At 59.1% G+C, this 18,039-nt stretch overlaps 2 protein-coding genes across 4 annotated transcripts in view; one reads left to right on the top strand and one right to left on the bottom strand.

Annotated features, from left to right (window-relative positions):
• Positions 1-428: 428 nt before the first annotated feature.
• On the bottom strand, positions 429-1,097 carry BHLHA9 (basic helix-loop-helix family member a9). Its single transcript, XM_072353964.1, has one exon. The coding sequence runs from the start codon at positions 1,068-1,070 to the stop codon at positions 429-431; it is 642 nt and encodes a 213-aa protein (XP_072210065.1). The 5' UTR covers positions 1,071-1,097.
• A 2,587-nt stretch (positions 1,098-3,684) lies between these two features.
• Positions 3,685-18,039, top strand: part of ABR (ABR activator of RhoGEF and GTPase) — a 30,249-nt gene continuing 15,894 nt past the window's right edge. The window contains exons 1-2 of one of the 3 annotated variants that reach the window (XM_072353945.1): positions 3,685-4,056; positions 13,704-13,888. In XM_072353945.1, coding sequence (XP_072210046.1) covers positions 3,720-4,056; positions 13,704-13,888 — 522 coding nt within the window. In that variant the 5' untranslated portion in view covers positions 3,685-3,719. Of the gene's footprint in view, positions 4,057-9,518; positions 9,735-13,703; positions 13,889-16,306; positions 16,544-18,039 lie in introns of those variants that run through there. The other 2 variants (XM_072353946.1, XM_072353948.1) reach the window with 2 other exon arrangements.

Consider the following 18,039-nt stretch of genomic DNA (forward strand, 5'->3'; position numbering starts at 1 on the left):
TGAATGGGCACCAATATGTTCACCAGTGGGCTTAGCATTAAAAGTACAACCGAGTTAACCTTTCCCAGCCCCTGCTCCCCTAATTCATCAGCTGGAACCAGAGCCAGGGGCTTTAGTGTGATCCACACACACCATCTGTCCACCTCGCACACATTAACAACCAGTGCCCCAATGCTGGGTTTTTAAGTCATGTTTTCTCACAAAGCAAGCAAAAGAGAATAAATAATTGTCACAATTTCCAGCAGAGAAACCTCACAAGAAAAGAAACTGCAGAGCTGGCCCTTCCTTGAACAGAAAGCAACCTCCTCCACGCTTCCCAGCTCTGAGTTTCCAGGCTTTACTTGGCTCCCATCCCATCCCACAGAGTCCCATCCCACTCCCCACTTTGTTACCTTCCCGGCACTGCCTCACCCTCCCTGCTCCGTGGCTCAGTGGATGGGGAAGCACTGGAAACCAGTGCCTTGCAACCCCCCCAGCTGCCAGGGAAGCGGTGCAAGCGGGAGGGCTTGCGGGTTGCTTGTGTGCTTCTGCTGGCTCCACGCGGGGTAGAACACAGAGCTGGCTGCTGGGCGATCCTCCTGCAGGCTCTCATAGCACTGGAGTTGGCTCTCGGGGGGATAGCAGCCATAACCCACAGCACTGGGGGGCACAAGGCGGCCATCCCGCACGCCCTGCCTGCGGCACTCGGAGTGTGTGCAGGGCCAGCAGTGCAAGGACAGGGACAGAGCGGCGATGCGGTGGATGGCTCTCCGCAGGGTGGCGATTTTGGAGAGCCTCTTGCCACCAAGGTCGTGCTTGAGTGCCAGCCGCAGGGCGTTGAAGGCTTGGTTGTAGTCCAGGATCCTCTTGCGTTCCCGCACATTGGCTGCCATCCTCCTGGCCTTGGAGCGCACCGGCCTGCTCCTCTTCCTCACCTTCATCTCCTCGGTGTCCCCCAGGCAGGCGGTTGCATTCCTCCCCTTAGGAATCCACATCTCCTGCCTGCAGCATGCTTGCGGTGCAGCCCCCTGCTCCAGCTCCTCATCTGAACCTTCGGGCTCTCCCAGCCGTGCTGCAGTTTCTTGGGACATGGATATAGTGGGCAGGACAGGACGAGGTGCTGTTGTGGTCCTGCCTCCCCCAGGGCTGCCACACACTGCTCTGGGGTCAGGCAGCCAGCCCTAAAAACCCCACTGCCGTCACGTGGCTCCATCCCAGCCCCCAGGTGCTGGCCCTGCCCAGGGGTTGCTCACAGTTAGAGACCTCTCAGATCCTCAAGTCCAGCCCCAGCCCACCCCCACCATGCCCACTAACCTCTTCCCTCAGTGCCACATCACTGGGCAGGTGGCAAAGGGGCTGAAGCGCTGTCTGCCTCCTGCTTTCCTGCTTGCTGGGCCAGCCCCACATTTGCTCTTGGTGGAGAAGATGATGCTCCTCATGCCCCAAATCTCCTTGTTCCCCACAGATTGTTTTCTAAATCTCCTTGTTCCCCATGGGTCTCCCAGCCATGGGATGTAGGGTCACCAGGAGGGCCGGGCAGCTTGTAGTTGCATTCCCTGCCCCTTTGCCCACCTTTTCATTAGAGAGCAGCTGCTAAATGCCCTCCTGCACACGGGGTAACGATGCTTTGAAAAATGGATCTGGAGAGTCATTGTGACAAATTGTTGGGACTACTGGTGCAGAAGCCGAGCCCTGGGAGAACATGGTCCCCTTTATCCATCCCTTCTTATCTGATCATCCCACAGTGGGGTTGATCAATGGCCACAATTAGCTGGGCTATTTGTCTATTGCCCTTCTCCTCTCTTGGCTCTTTGAAGTGGGAGCTAATTTAGGTGCCTCTGCTTCAGGAACCCCATAAATCAGGAGCCAGGGCCTCAGGGAGCAGGGAGGATGAAGCAGTGGGACTTCAAAGGGAAACGAAGCTTGCAAATAGCTCTGAGCACTCACCTGTGCTCACCGTGACCCTCTTGTTCTCTCAATGGCCTTCTGGTCTCCCAGTCCCTGCAAGCTGCAAGTCCAGCTCAGGAATCAAAAACTACTTAATTTTCTGGGGAGTGATTTGATGCCAGAGACTTAGGGAAATACCACTCTGTGATGCCATAGGGACGCTTTGTTGGTGCAGGTGGTTGTAGAGCTGACACAGGGCTGAGCACATAGATGCGCCCCTGGCCCCTGTCATACCCACATCCTACCCAGAGCCCCAGGAGTAGCCATGAAGCTTTGCTGGCCCCAGACCTGCAGGGACTCAGCCCCAGCTCTCAGAAGGACTGGACCATAAATCACAGCTCGTCGGATGCCACCTGCCGCCTGTAATTAGCACAGCCCGCCGGGTGTCCCCACCTCATCCTGAACATTTCCTATCTACGTGCCCATTACTGGGTGGGCAGGTGGGGAAGGACACCTGCCTGGGGCTGCTCTCTCAGTCCCCCCTGATTTATTGCTTTGCACTGGGTAGATTTATGGGTTGGGATGGGCAGCCAGAAATGTGGTGTAAAGCTCTGCTGGGCCGTCTGCATGGCAGGTGATGGAAGGGCTGTAATTATCTGTCGCCACATATAAATCATGTGGGTGCTCATGGCACCCCCTCCTCCTCCATCTGCTGTAAAGGGTCTCAGCACTGAGAGGCTGTCTGTCTAGAATAGGACAGGGCATTGCTGGGCACTGTCCTCACCTGGGCACCAGTGTCACTTCTGTCACTGGCCCCACAGCTAAGAGGGGTGTTTTGGGAGTCTCTGCCCCACAGTCCCCAAGGGGAGGCCGTGCCAGGAGGATCCCCAAAGCCCACTTGGGTGACATGGGAGCAGCCACCATGGGGACAGGAGCAGCCACTCCAGGGATGGAGGAGGCGGCTGTTGCGACACTTCCTGGGATCCTGCGTCAATGAATAGGGTGCTTCCTTTCTTCCTGCTGGGCTACAGCCAGGTGGCAACAAAGGACACTGGCTGTGAATCACCGTCCTGAGTCACCCACACCTCCCTCCCGTGGCAAAAGGGAAATGCCATTCCTGTGTGGGGCGTGGGGAGCAAAGCACTGTGCACCAAGCCAGGTGCCACTGTCAGCAATAACAAGCCAGGTGACACCATCAGAGTGTTATCATGCCAGGTGTTATCATCAGAGCATCACCAGCCTTGAGATGCTGATGGCCACAAGCCCAGCACATGGGCTGGAACAGAGCAGCTCCATGGCACGGGCACTACTCAGTGCCATTGAGGTTCGCTTCTTGCTGGCTGAGAAGCAGCTCTTTGCAGCGCGTGGGATGGTTTGTGCCACTTGGTTCGTTGCTCTGATGCTGCTGGCAGCAGGCATTGCCACATCTTAGCACTCTGCATGTCAGGAGCTCCAAGGTGGACCCTCATCAGGAGGGGCTCAGACCAGCTGTGGGTACACGACCCTCTCAGTATCCTCGTAAAACATGTCAGGAGCTCCTGTGGAGACCCCGGGTTGCACCCTGAGCAGGAAGGGCTGCTGGTACAGCAGTGGGCCTCCTTCAGCCCGGGGGCGCCTTCCTCCGATATTCCAGGAGCGGACGCCGAGCTCCGGCCGCAGAGAGCCGCGCTGGGCCGGGCCAGGAGATGCCGGAGGGCGGTGGCAGCGCTACTCCCGCCCCGTCGGGGCCGTGCCGAGGAGGAGCGGCCGGGGGCGGGCTGGAGGGGCCGGGCGGGAGCCGACGTCAGGGCCCGCGGCGGTGGTGGGGGGCGGAAGGAGGAGGAGGAGGAGGAAGGCGGCGGGGAAGCCCGGGGATGGCAGCGGGCGAGGAGGCGGCGGCCGTGGCTCGGGCGGACTTTGCCCGACACTGGCAGGAGGAATTCCCGGGGGAGCCGGCTCCCCGCATGGAGCTGGGCTCGGTGCGGGCCATGGAGCGGGAGCTGGAGCGATGCCGCCGGCACCTGCGGCGCCTGCAGCGAGCTTTGGCCGAGGAGCGCTTCAAGGTGCTGTACCTGGAGGCGGCCCTCGCCCGCGCCCCCCCGCGCCCCCCGGCCCTGCCGCGCCGCCGCCCGCCCCCCGCCGTCCCCCGCGGCAGTTCCCCGGAGGGAGGCAGCGACGGCAGCTCCGGAGCGGAGGACGCGTCCTCGGCAGGTGGGTGGCGAGAGGGGCCGGGCAGCGGGGTTGGCCCCCCCCCGGTACGGCAGAGGGGTCGTGCTGCCCCGCAGCCCCAGCGCCAGCTCCTCACCGGGCTGTCCCCGTTTGCACGGTCAGGGGTGTCCCGTGCCGTCCACCCGGGCAACCCTCATGTGCCACATCCGAGGACGTCACGCTCGTGTCCCCCCACCCTGTGCCGTTCCCTGTGCCATCCCTGCACGTGGTCGTTCGACCGGTGCCACGGCACAGCAGCGGATCCGACAGTCTATCCAGGATGTTCCCATCGCACCGCCAGGAGCACCGCGTGCCCTTGTGCCTCAGTTAACGTCACCCCCGGCCCCGTGCTGTCCTGCTCTCAAGGGCATCCTGTGCCAAAGCTCCGTCCTTGGGCTGACCCCACGTGGCCGCTTCTTGATGAGGTGCCACCAGCCCAGCAGCCACCTCTGGGGCTGGGATGCTGCACAAAAGCCACTTCCTCCAGGTGTGTCTTAGCTCATGGGTGTGAAGTCCTGCAGCCTCTAAGGCTGACATGTGAGGTGTCCAGGCATCCTGAGGACACGCTATTTTGCAAGCTTCTGCATGCTTCGTGGCACTGAGGGCACAAGCAGCCAGCACTGTCACATTGTCCTACTTCCAGTGGCCTGGAAGTTGTTATTGCATCATCCTGTGTGCTTTCATCCCGATTCAAACACGGCCCTGACAGCCAGAAGATGGCACTTATGTCGCTGACTCTGCGACTGACTTACATTAGTTTTTGCTCCTGCTCAGTTGGTTGGGGTTGGTTTGTTCCCTGCCCCAAACAAACTGAGCCCAAACAGTCAGCTCCCAGAGCTGGGGGCTGAGTGGGGTGATGGTGATGGTGACAGTGATGGGCTCTTCCCAGCATGTTCTGTGCCATTGCTTGGCATCAGCACTGCTTTGTTGTGCATTATAAGGGACTCAGTGTGTGCTGACATTTCACAGCAGAGTCTGAGCATACAATAAGCAGCGTGTGGCCGATGATTGGATCCCCCTTTCTAGTTACGTGTGGCTCATTTATTGCTCTTGCCTTTTCTTCTCACTTCTCTTTATTGTTCAGCTGTAACAACCAATTCCTGGTTGCAGTGATGCTTCCCAGCTGTGCTGTGCTGTGGTTGGTAATTTGGTGCATGCTGTCTGCTTTGGGGTCCCCTGGTATTTTGATGAAGTTTGGGACTCTCCTTTTGTAGGCGGCTGAGCTCACAGTAACGTAATGCAGCAGCGCTGGGTATTGTCTCTGTAGGAATTACCATGGGAAACACAGTGGTTTCCGTTAAGTAGCTTGTGATTAATCTGATTTAAAGCGAGGATATCTGCAAGATGCCTCCGTCTGCAGCTATTGCGTGAGAGGAGGGTGTGTGACAGCCAGATATGTTGATGCTGGCATTGGAGATAACGCCTGTGCCAGCTTGCTCAGGACTGGCCCAATCAGTGTCAGCAAACAGATGGCTGAGAGGAAGTGTGCAAAGGGCTGGCATTCCCTTCATCTGACCATCACCTGTCCCTGTGCTGGGGGCTGAGAAGGGGGCTGGGGGGATGCTCTGAGCTCAGTGTTTGGGCTGCAGTCAGAGGAAGAACACCTCCATGCTCGGTTTCATTGCTGGAAAGTTTAGGAAGAGGTCTGCTTTGCATGAAGCTGCTTTGCTGCATGAACTCCTCTTGAGGACACGCCGCAGCCCAGCAGGATGAGGGCAGAATGTTTGGTGTCAGGTGCAGCACAGCAGGATGCTGTGAGTAAAACCCACATTCCTCCATTACCTGTAATCACATCTCGTGGTCTCTTCCATGAGCGCAACCACCCCATGTTTGCTGTGACCTTGGGAAGTGTGACCCAGATCCTGGTGGCAGCAGTGGGGTCCCTATGGCACAGTGGTAGTGAGCACAGCCCCAATGGAGCTGAGGCTCATCTCCACTCCATGCACCTGTGTGCCCTGCTTCATCCCTGTCTTGTAAGGTCCCCAAAAGCCCCAACAAAAAGGAGAACAGGAAACAGCACGTGGTCCGAGGTTTGCCTCCATGCATCTCTTTCTGTCCGGAGCAGCTCGTGGTGTGCAGGAGGTGATGGAAAGTGAAATGTTTTGCCGTCACTTTGCAGCTTCTCTGTACTTCCATTTCCCTCCCTTTACAGCAAGGAGGGGCTTCAGGCAGGAGCTGAAGCTGTAGGTGTGTGGGTGGCCCCAAGCCTGGCCATGACATCTGCGTCCTCTTTATTTTTTAACTTTGTAGTGTTTTCCACTGTTGGAAGAGTGTTTGTTTGGCTTTGAGTGTGCTGCGAGTTCCTCTTCTGGTCTGGGAAGGACACGCAGAGCGGCAGTGTTTAATTTTAACTGCTCAGGAGGGAACAAAACCCCAGCGTGTGTGTGTGTGAGCCCTGCCTGGGACCTTTGAACCGTCCCCATCTGCTGTGGGGCCCAGCACTGTGCTGGGAGGTGCAGGACACAGTGCTTTTCCAAGCACCAAGCTGCCTGGAGATGGGGGGGGGCAGGGGCTGAGGAGGTGACATTGGGGCAGGTTGGCACCATTAATGAAAACTGTAAAGAAGTGCCCTGCAGGGCCTGAATACATTTGCATTGTAAATCCTACCATGGCTGTGAAATGTGTTTTGCTTTTCTTTTCTTTTTTTTTTTTTTTTCCTTTCTTTTTTTTTTTGGCTGGAAAGGCACTTCTGTGCAGTGCAGTGAGGTCTTTGATGGTGAGATTTCCCCCCCTGTCAGCTGCAGGAAAACTCTTTTTCCCGTTCTCTGCTGGTGGGGGAGGTGTTCCCTTGGGTCCAAACAGGGAGCCCAGGTTAGCCAAGGGCTAAAATGTGCATCTGTCCAGGAAAAATGGTACATTTACCCCCAGCATCTCCACGTTCCTCCTTCAGACCTTCTGACAGTGTCCACGGGAGCAGCAGCTGCTGGACATGGGTGCTGCTGTTGGGGTGCACTCAGATTTCCCCTTCTCGCCTCTAAAAAGCATCTTAAAATAGGCTTGGCTTTTCCATCCCTCCTGTCTTTATCGGTGTTTGCTAAGCAAGAGGATTTGCATATGTAGATGAGCAGCAGCGACGCCTCTCGGCTCCCTTGGATGTGTTTCAGGAGCAGAGCCTGGCCTGGGGCTGGGCGGGTCTGCCCTGCGCTGAGCCCCAGCCGGGAGCTTTGGGATGGTGCAGAGCTCTGGCAGATGGAGACCTTTGTGCTCGGGGCGGGCGCTTTCTTCCCGAGTTGCCAACCACCACCTCTTTCTTCTCCTCTGCATCCCCCCGCCTTGGTGCTGGAGCTCCCCCAGCCCCTCTCGCCCTGCTTTTGGTTGAATGTTCTCCACTGATTCCTCCTCCCCCTCTCTGTCCCCTCGCTGCTTGTCCCCAGGGCCGCGTGGCTGTGGTTGGAGCATCCTCTTGTGCAAGAGCCCAGAAATAGCAGTGCGTGGGCTGCCCGGCTGCGGCCAGCGGATGCCGGGCTGGTGGTGAGACACCCAACAGGGCGCAGGGCTGCAGCGTGGGGGCAGCAAGCCTGGGCTCTGTCATAAGAATGTGCCCAGTAACACAAGCTGTTGTGCCCAGAGCCACGGGCAGAGGCTGTTGGTGTGTGTTGGAGTGTGTGGTTCCCACTGTGGGAGCCACCAGCTGCTGGGTGTCCACGCTGTGGCACTGCTGCTGGGAGTTGGGTGTGCTCCATGTGCAGGAGTAGGGTTGTGTTTGTTTGTTTTGGTGTGGGTGTTTGTTTGTTTGCAAAGGCAAATAGAGTGGAGTAACCAAAATAAAGCACAGGTGTTTGGCGCAGCTGGTTGGCCCACAGGATATGTGTTGGCTACGTGTAGCCATTGATGGTGGCATGGGGATGGCACTGCTTTGGGCATCTTGGTGCATACTGAGCATTTCCTTCACCTCAAATTCATGGGCTGTTTCCACATGGCTCCAAATGGCTCCTAACTCCATGGAGCAGAGTTGGGCTGTGTCCTTTGCTCCCTCCCTGAGCATCTCTGGGCTGCAACGCTTGCTGCTGTCGCTGCTGGCTCTCTTTGTAGGGTCTTTGCACTTTGGGGAGATTCCCTTGGCTTCCCCCCAGTGCTGCTCAGGGGAGCTGATGCACAAGGGGAGTGATGTAGGCATACCATGCACAGATGCTCAGCTGCACAGGAGATGCTGAGAGCTGCCTGCCCTCATTCATTGTGGGGCTGTGCTGATGCTGCATCCCCAAAGTGGTGCTGCTGCTGCTCCTGCACGCAACATCTTCCGCTCTTGGGGAGGATGTGTGTGCTCAGCTCTGCACCTCGCCATTGTGGGGGCCTGGTTCAGCTGTGCCTATGCGTGCATGCCTGCTCCCTGCTGCAGCCCAAGCAGCTGCTGCCACCTCCTCCTCCTCCATCTCCTCCGTCCCTATCTGCAGCCCTGGCTTGTGCTGCGTGGGCTTGGACAGCGCTGACAAAGCGCAGGGGTTGGGAGGATGGAAGTGGTTTTGTATCAGGACTGGTAGTGTCTTGCAGTCGTTCAGGTGGGGGCTCTGGAGATAGGAGAGCAGTGGATGTACTCGCTGTGTGGGGTGGTGTGTCACCACACTGCTAGTCTCCCCCAGGCACCATATGTGGCTTGGGAAGGGGAGCTGTGGCACCAAGCAGTGTCAGGGTACAGAGTGAGGCACAGGGGTCCTCAGGTCACCCAGAAACATGAGGGCTGGGAAATGGCAGCACCTCCAACACTGACTCAGCCCGTGGGGGCTGGATGCGGCCCTCTGGGGATGTAGGGCTGCGCCTGGGCGGCACTGTGTGCTGTTGACTGCACCAAGCTGCGCTCCCCAAAATGCATCCACGTGTCCTGCACAGCAACATCCCTCCCGCACAGCTCCCAGCTGTCCCCATCACCTGGTCCGAGTCCATCCCCATGCAGGGCAGGATGTGGCTGAGGGCAGTGGCTTGGGATGCCACCCGCACCAGTGGGATGAGGGCAGTGGTGCGGGTGCGAGCGGGAGGAGGGCAGGCTGAACGCTTGGCTGGCGTGGTGACATATTGGGGTTGATGACTCTGGCACTTTGTATTTCCTTTGGCTACATGCAGATGGGGAGGGCAGTTTAACCCCTGCCTGCCCATGCCAAGCTGTGTCAACCCTTTGTGGGGGCAGTGGAGGGGTCCCTAGTTGCTGGCTCCTCCTGGAGAGAGGGACCAGGAGGGGTCTGGGAGCTGGGCATCCTTCAGCTTGTGAGGTTTGTCTGGGATTGGGGCATCCCTGGAGCGTGGGGGTGAGAGTGAGGTTGGGGCAGAGGTGGGTGCTCCCGTGTCCCCCCATTGACTCTGGGGTTGCCTGGTGCTCTGCATGGAGCCTCGCACCATCCCCACCTCCTGTCCCCAGGCACCGCGGGGGGCTGGCTTGGCTGCGTGCGGGGGACGCAGGGCTCGGCTCCCCCCGGCGAGGCAGAGGCGGGAGGCGGGACGCACTGCCATCGCCAGCCAGCACCTCCTTCCCTGGGCTCCCTTGGCAGAAGAAGAACCGCTGTGCGGCCGGGCAGGCAGCATTGCCCTGCTCCCAGCCAGCCCCCGCCTGGGCCTGCAGCCCCCCGCCTCCCGCCCTCGCTGCCTTTGTTGTGAGATGAGAGCCGGCTGGCGGGGCTGAACGCCGAGCATGGAGCCGCTGAGCCACCGTGGCCTGCCGCGACTGTCCTGGATCGACACCCTCTACAGCAGTACGTGCTTGGGGCGGGGGGCCGGGAGGGCTCGGGGGGGGCGGGTACCCCCACTATCTGTTGGGTGATGGATGGATGCTGTGCTTGTGATGCTGAGCTGAGGGTGGGCAGCGGGCAGGTGATGCTGGTGGGGGCAGAACTCCCCCATCCCTCGGCATCCCCTACACCATGGCAGCATTTGCTGGGGTTGGAAGTGGGGACCTGTGTCCATTGCAAGGGGTGGTAGTGGTACTGGTTTGGTGAGGCTCACTGGTGCCGGAGCAATGTGACAGCGCGCTCTGCCCATGGGGTGCCTGGGGACAGGGGTGTTGCTTCAGTCCCTGTCTCTCAGTGTCTCTGGGTCGTCTCCTCTCCCCCAGCAGTGATTTTAGCAGGAGGGTGCAGTGTAAATGCAGCCTCGTGGTAGTGGAACCTGAGGGTTGGCAGCAGGGAGTCCCCTACAGCAGCACTGGGGCTGTGAATCCTTCCTGGCCCCATGGATGGGCAGCCAGGACCTGGTGTGGGAGGAATAAGCTGGTACTGGGACACCTGGTGCAGACATCGGCATCCCAGGGAGTCTGGGATAGAGCTGGGAGATGGGGGGCTTGGGTCTCTGCCATATGTTCTGGGGAGCACTGAGCCTGCGCGCACTGCTGGGTGATTTTTGGGGTGTGAGTTATCTGTGGATGTTAGCTGGGAAGTGGCTGAGCATAGAGCTTGGTACTTGTGGGGCAGGTTTGGGTGGGGAAGCAGGATGGGGATCAAGTGGTAATTGCATATTTGAACTTGCAATTCATGTGCCCGTGAACTCAGAGCTGGGGTTGATCAGGGGGGCACAGTGTGTGGGGCTGAGTCCTCTGAAGTTCTCCATCCCGAATCCCTCAAGGCAGACCCTTGCAGTCAAAAGCATCCCTCTGTTCCAGCTTGTGCAGTCCTCCAGACCCAGCCTCCCTGCAGCTGCCTCCCTGCAGAGCCCACAGTGCCAGGGACTGTCAGGATGCCCAGGGATGGTGGCACTTGGGAGCGGTGAGCGCTCAGCACTTGGGCTTGTGAGCATCCTGGGATGCTGTGCTGGCAGGGAGGATGCAGCGTGGGTGCAGAGGAGATGCTGTTTGTGTCGAGGAGGCCTGTTGGAGGCAGGTCTGAGGCCAGCTCACGCATCCTGTTGTCATGGTGAATTTTCACCCAGTAAAAACGTGGCATTTTCCCAAACCTTGCAATCTGGGAATGGCGGAATTTGCTTCCCCCCCCACCATAAGGATGTTGAACTGTGGGAATGGGATAGGGCAGGTGAACGTTGAGCTGTGCAGAGCCTTGGATGCGGTATGTGCCCAACTGGGAAAGCAAAGGAAATGCCACACTGTGCTGCTGTGACAGTGCTGTCACCTGCCCGCTTTGGGAGGAGCCAGTAGCCACCCTTGGCCACGCTCACTCACTGGCATCATTTCACTGGCATCAGCTTGGGTGGCAGAGCTGAGATGTGATTTTCCACACGGGGACATATTCCTGACCCCACCAATGGGATGCCAATGGTGCAGGTGTCCCTCAGGCAGGGGGCTGCAGCACTGCTGAGGGAACCCAGACCATGACTGACTTGGGTGAGGGGCTCTGGAGTGGGCTCTGATTCCTCTGTCCCCACATCTTGGGTGGAGCAGGAGGGCTTCCACTGCTGCTGGAGCAAAAATAGCTCTGGGTTTGGCATGGGCACAAGAACAGGCTGCAGGGGCAATGCAGCTGCAGGAGGAGGAGGGAGCAGTGTGATTTGGACTTGCTGGGCTCTGCAGGCAGGGCTGTGCAGAGGACAGGCCCTCAGTATCCCCTATGCGTGGCAAGGTCCCCTTCCCATGATGGCATTAGGCACTGATCTGTGTGCCAAGTGATGGCACATCCCTTTGGATCCCTGCTTGCAGCGCATCCTGACTTGTGCCCATCTGTCCTCACAGTGAGTGTAGTGATGGAGCTCTCGTGCTCCATGGACATGGGGGGATTTGCCTTCAGAGAGCCCATGAAGGTTGGGATGCCAAGAGGCACCTCCTGCTGTCCCACAGTCCTGGTGCACGTGGAGACACAGCACTGGCAGTGTCCCCTGGGTGCCCAGGCACCCTCCCCTCAGTGTGTTCTGGGCTCCTGAGTGGGGTACAGGACTCTGCCAAGGTTCCCTCTCTTTCCATATTTCTTTGGCCACTGTCTGCAGCTTATCTCCAGGTCAGACCTGGGGCTGAAATCTGCTCAGGCTGGGGGCAAGCAGTGGGTGCTTGAGGTCTGGGGCCATTCTTGCATCTCCATGGACTGGTCCCTTCCCCTTCTGTGCCTCTGTGCCTTTGTCACTACCTCCACTGCCGGAGGCAGTTGGCAAGGTCCCCAGCTGCCTCATTAAAACGGTGTTCCTCGTTACCCGAGCTGCTCCCAAGGCTGGCAATGGGGTGGGGAGGTGGTGACTTGCAGTCTCAGTGCTGCTGCTCGGCTCAGTGTGGGCTCCTGCTGCTGCCAGCTGCTGCTGTTGCCCTGGCATAGATGTGGCTTTGTCAGGACTGGCATGGACTCAGTTGTCCCCATGTCACCATTTTTGGGTGCTGGGATGGGGTGGGCTGGGGTGTTGTGCTTCAGCCTGAAGCTGCAGAGCTTGGCCAACAGGAGTGTGGGGGTGACAGTTTTCAGGGAGGAACCTTCAGCTTTGTCCCATCCCTGCTCCCCTCGTTAGACCCTGGCCAGTGAAGGGCCCCTGTGTGAGGGGCTTTGGGCTTCCCCATGGTGGGTGGTGAGAGGTGGCAGCATCAGGCCTCTAGAGGTTGCTCATTAGCAGCTAATTGCTAATGAAGAGAGGTCTGAGAGCAGCTGTACTTCCCTGGCAGAATGGGGATGTTCTGTGCCATGTTGGGGATCCTATCCTGACCTGGGATGTAGGACAGTCCTGGTCCCTCCCTTCCAGCACTGCACGGCTCCTGGCCCTGCACTCTTTGATTTAAACACTTATCTGCTTTAAATATTGAGCTGAATGCAATATTAATGGGACAAGCGATGCTAGTGGGAGCCAGGGGACTCCCCAGCTGAAGCAGTGAGGTGGTGAAGCAACAACAGCGCAGGGTTTGGCTGGGGATGGATGTGTGCATCCCAGTGCCCTTCTGAGCGGGGATCTCAGCCATGGGGACACCTGAGGGGGTCAGGGTGAGGGGCCGACTGTCTTCATCCTCTTTGCAAGGTGCTGAGGGGTCCCTGTGTTGCAGCCGGGCTCCCTTCCCCCTCCCCTTTGTCAGCATCTCGGGGCTGCTGCAGCCGCCTCTTCCCGCCGAGCGCTGCTGTTGCCATGGGAACCGGTTCGGATGTACCCCGGGCCCCCGCTGCGCCCTGGGCCCTCCCTGCATCCTCCCAGGCCTCACACTGCTGCTCGGCCGCTCTCAGCTCCCACCGAGGGCTGAGGGTCCCCAGAACGACTCTGTGTGTGTGGGGACGGGGGGCATGGCTGCATACAAAGGGTGGTGGCATGGCCTGGTGGCAGCATGAGGGTGGGCTGAGCCCTTCTGCCGTGGCCCACACCGCCGTGTTGGCATCGCTCCTACATCCCCCATGTTGCCATTGTTCCCATTCTTCCAGGTGGGGTGGCCGTGTCCCCCTCAGTGGCATGCAGTGAGGATGAGGAGGGTTGGATGCCAGCCCGGTTCCATCGCTTGCTGGCGCTGAGGGCAGGGCTGCTGGCACAGGGCCGGGCTGTCTGGAGGAGCAGCTGCCCCCACACAGACTCGGCTTGCGGCTTCCCGGCAGCATGAATTATGTAAATGTAGGGAAAAAGAGCTGCTGGTCGGCAGGTGGGCAGCAGCAGCCCTGTGGAGTGAGTGTCCTTGTCCCTGTGTGGCCCCGGGGGTTGGGAACAGGATTATGAACCCCTAAGTTGCTATGGGGTGAAACAGAGACCAGGAATGCTTGTTTGTCCCTGTCCCCACATCACCCACCTCCTTCCTGGATGCTCACCGCCATCTTCTCTTCTTCTGGCAGATTTCAACTATGGTACAGAAGACTATGATGCCGAGGGCAATGAGGAGCCCAAAACACTGCCAGAAGGCTCGGAAGCCATGCCCTACATCGACGAGTCACCCACCATGTCCCCCCAGCTCAGTGCTCGGGGCCAGGAGAGCGGGGACGGCGTCTCACCCACACCCACGGATGGGCTCAGCACAGGGGTAGGTGCTCTGGGCAGTAGGACCTGTGCAAATTGGTGCTGGGATGTGCCTTCTTTCCTGGTGATGGTTTGATTCTGCTGTGACGTGTGTGATGTCTACTCGGCTTCCCAAACCCATAGCTGGGGATGGTGAGGTGTCCATGGGTCACGTTGGGAGCTGGAGTCTAACTGGGAGATGCTTGGGTGCACTGCTGTGTCCCCTGCCCCTCTGCAAGGGGACAAGAAGCAGCCGTGCTGCAGGCTCCATCTAGTGGCACTTGGGGACAGCCTGACAGCTGCATTGGGACACCGTGTCCACCCCTTTCTCTTTAAAAGGAAACTCAGATTTAACTCATTGAGCTCTTGACATCGTTGCAGAACTGCTGGGTTTTTATCCATTGCCTTTTCCAGGAGAGAAATTTGGAAAGCTTTGGAGTGGGGAACTGAAAATGGAGGGTGGTTTTATCCAGAATGAGGGTTTCTCTATAACTCAGGAGGTGCTGTGCTGCCCCAGAGACCTGGAAGCTGCTGTCCCCTGGGCAGGGCACTGGCTACCTCTGTACCCTGTGTATAGGGACTGCCTTGTGGGGGGTGGGAGGCAGGGATGTGGGAGGAGGCAGTGTGGAAAATGTGGAGGTTTTTGTCATGGAGGGAGTTCAGGCCCTAACCCGGATGTTGAGGCGGAGGAGCACAGAGGTGTGGCTTCCTCCCCAGGGTATGGGTGCTGCACAGCATCCTCTGTGTCCAGTCCCATGTGGATCCCACATGCCTCGTTGAGCTGCTGTGTCCCCAGGCATGGCCCTCTGGCTCCCCAACGTGGGACTGAGTCAGCCCCCACCCTGGTACCCCACTTGCAAGGGGGTCTCATCCCCTGGCAGGGTGGTCCTGGGGAAGCAGTGGGGCTCTGGGTAGCCCAGGGGATGTTGCCTTCTGCTCTCAGGCAGTGATGTCATCTCCAGTGGCCGTCTCAACTCAGTGCTGGCCCAGCACTAACAGGATTGGGGGCTTTAGAGCTCAGTGCCAGCTCTGCCTCTGATCCCTTTATCTGCAGCTGCTTGGGCTGGGGCTTAGGGGGAGTGCCTTTGGGTGCCAGCAGCTGTGGTCTTGGAGTGCCTCTGGGTGGGCACACGTGTAAGCTGCAGCCCTGTTGTGTGGGTGGCATAGGGTGCCTGGCTCAGCCTGACATCCCATATCCATCTAGTGTTGGAGGCGGCATCTCCAGCTTGGCAGGTTTCTGGCAGGGTCTTATCTTATGAGCTCCTGGGGTGACTGCAGCTGAGCCCGGGACTCCTCCAGCTGCATGTGGACCAGCCCATCCCACCTGCAGCCACCAGCATCCTGGCAGAGGCTGTGGCCACATCACAGGATGCTGCTGGTTTGGTATTGAAGATGGCTTTCCCCACCCTGGTGACCTGATGGCTGTGTCACGGGGTCCTCAGGAAGAGCCCTTTTACCAAATGTGCGGAGCCTGAGGTGCAGTGTGGATGCAGATAAGGGCTCCAGAAAGTCCTTCCTCCCTTTTTTTCATGCACCAGTGGTTTGTTTCAGGTTTTGACAGGAGTAGGGAGGCGAGAAGCTTGTGGGGGCTGAGCATCCGCAGCTACTGGTTCCCCTTTTTTTTTTCCTTGCGGAGGAGAGTGGGAAAACGGCTGAAACGGCTCTCTTGCATTAGATCCTGCAGATATCTGCGTCTCCAGTCCCTTCTTGCCCCACTCGGTGGGGCCAGTGAGGCCCCACAGAATTGCTAGATGTAGGCTGGGTGCTCCGGGAAGCACCATGCATCTGCACCATTTCCCTGCTGAGGTTTCTTCTGGAGTAGAAAGGGGCCCAGGAGCCTTTACCTGTGAGGGGGGGAGTCGGATACCCTAATGGGACATGATCCCTTCTGCTGCCCTCAGGGGTCACTGCAGAATCCCGTGGCCCAGCTCTCCCCCTGCTTGGGGATACCCATGGCTGATAGCCCCCATCCTGCCTGCTCTGTTGCTTCTCCGGCTGGCGAGGCTGGGGAGGGTACATGGGGGGGGGTGTAGATGGAGGGTTGGCGACCCCTCCCCGTGGAGTTCCCCCTAGCTGTCTGTCTTCCCCAGCGCTGTAACTCCGAAGAAGCATTTGGTGAGCTGCCTTGACCATAGTGCGAGCAGCCCCACCTCCACACCAGACGTGCATTTCCTGTAGCGAGAGCGCAGGGCGGAGCGGTAGCTCTGGCTGCAAGCGGAGCGGAGCGGCACGGCGGGCAGCGGCCCTGCGCTGCTGGCGGAGCACCTGGGGGAAGCCTTGGCCAAGGCAGAGCCCAGCAGCTCCTCCGTCCCCGCTCGGCTGACCTCGCCGTCCCCGCTGCCGTCACGCGCGGGTGGCTGTGCCGCTGCCTGGGGAGAGCCCCGCAGCGGGGCCGACGGCCTGAGCCGGGACAGGCGGGAGCACCGGGGATCCCATAATGGCTCCTTTCATCCAGAGGCTGTGGCCGGCATCCAGGGCTGAGTCAGGCCCGGCTGGCTTGGCTGCGTAAGTCCTCACGTCTGAAGCCTTGTGGGGTCCCCGCGGCCCCCCTGGTGCCCAGCAGGCCATGGAGGAGGAAGAGGAAGCCATAGGGTACCTGGATAAAGTCCTGGAGGATGAAGATGACTCTGAGCCAGGAACCCCCACCAGCCCCGGGTCTCCATTCTCGGCCAGTGAGAAGGTGGGCACCCATGGGGCACCCTGCTTCAGTGCTGGATGGGGTGGGGATGGAAATGGGCACCCTGCTGCTGCTAGCATGGGCCTAGGGGCTTGGATGTGAGATTTCCCAGGGCAGGGGTGGGGAGGGAAGCTAATGCCAAGAGTTCAGCCAGTGTCTGTGTGTGCCTGCTGGGGTGGGCTGCTGTGCTGGCAGAGCTGGGATGCTTGGGATGAGGCTGGACTGCTGTGTGCCACTGACTCACTGCACAGCCATGAGCAAACTCCCTAAATTGCTCCCAGCCCTGGTACTTTGGCCCGGGAGGTGTCCTGGTACCCCTAGCTACAGACCTTTGCCTTCTAGCCCACCTAGCATGGTTGCTTCATGGCAGAGGTGGAGGAGGTCTCCATCTCTGTTCTCCTTGGGGTCTCCTTCGCAGGGTGGCTGCTGGTCCCTGTGTAAAGGTGGGCTTTCTGCCCCTTGGGGCCATGAGGGTCCCACTGGAACCATCCCCAGGGGCATCACGGGCCTTGGGTGCAAATGTGCCCCCTTATCTTCTCAGCTCTCACGCACGGCCCAGCCTTAGGGGAAGCAGGAAGAGCCTGTGACTAATGGTGGCAGCAAGCCTGCCAGTACCAAGCAGGCTCCATGTGCTCCCCCCACACAGCTCCCTGTAGCCTGGCCTTAACGGTACTGCTGGGCAGGGAGCACTAGGCTCTGAGCTGGTGATGGGACAGGACCAAGTGGTGCTCGCATGGAGTGGGACAGGAGTATTGTGTGCTTCCTGGCTGTGCTTCCATCCGGGGGGGGGGGCTGCTCATGCTGCTTATGACACCCAAGTGAGGCTGCTGTTGTTGTACCCTTGGTGTGATGCCCATGGCTGGCAGAGAGAGAAGACTGTGGTTCTGCTTAACCATCCCAAATTGCTTGGAGCAAAAAGCTGGTAGTTGTGATCCTTGCTCTCCAGATTGGGTTGTAACAGCTGGGTTAAGGCAGTGTTGTGTCTCTGCCTGGTGCTGCTTTGGTTTGCAAAGCCTGGCTCCTGAGAGTGAGTTGTTGTGCTGGGATGGGAATTTTGGGCACGGTGTGTGTTTGAGGCAGTCCAAAGCCCAAGAAAGACATTCAGGGTCATGCCTGTGCCTGATGTCATGGGTGGGATGTGCATCACTTCTAAGCAGAGCAGAAGCTTCTGGTGTGCCTGGATGGGGGCTGTGCCCTCAGAACCGGACCTGCCCTGGTGCCGCCAAGCAGTTACACGAGGGCTGGCAGTGACTGCAGGGGTGGCACTTTCCCAGAGAAAACCCCAGCTGGGAAAAGGGTGGTGCTGGCTCACAAAGCCAGCCTTAGGACATGGTTTCTTTGGGCGCCTGTGGACTCTGCCCTTGGGAGGGTTTTACCTCACTGTGCCTCCCTGGAGCGCTGCCTGCAGTGCTGGGCTCGGGGCCAAGCAAAGTCGGTGCCGCCCCAACTTCCCAGCTGGCTCCAGCCTGGCCATGCTGTCCTGCAGGCACATACCCGGC

Source organism: Excalfactoria chinensis, chromosome 19 (genome assembly GCF_039878825.1).
Source record: "Excalfactoria chinensis isolate bCotChi1 chromosome 19, bCotChi1.hap2, whole genome shotgun sequence".
In the NCBI taxonomy this organism is placed as follows: Eukaryota; Metazoa; Chordata; class Aves; order Galliformes; family Phasianidae; genus Excalfactoria; species Excalfactoria chinensis.

What these genes read in the sequence shown, in the direction of transcription:
- BHLHA9 (XM_072353964.1), bottom strand. Translation starts at nt 1,070, where the DNA reads ATGTCCCAAGAAACTGCAGCACGGCTGGGAGAGCCCGAAGGTTCAGAT.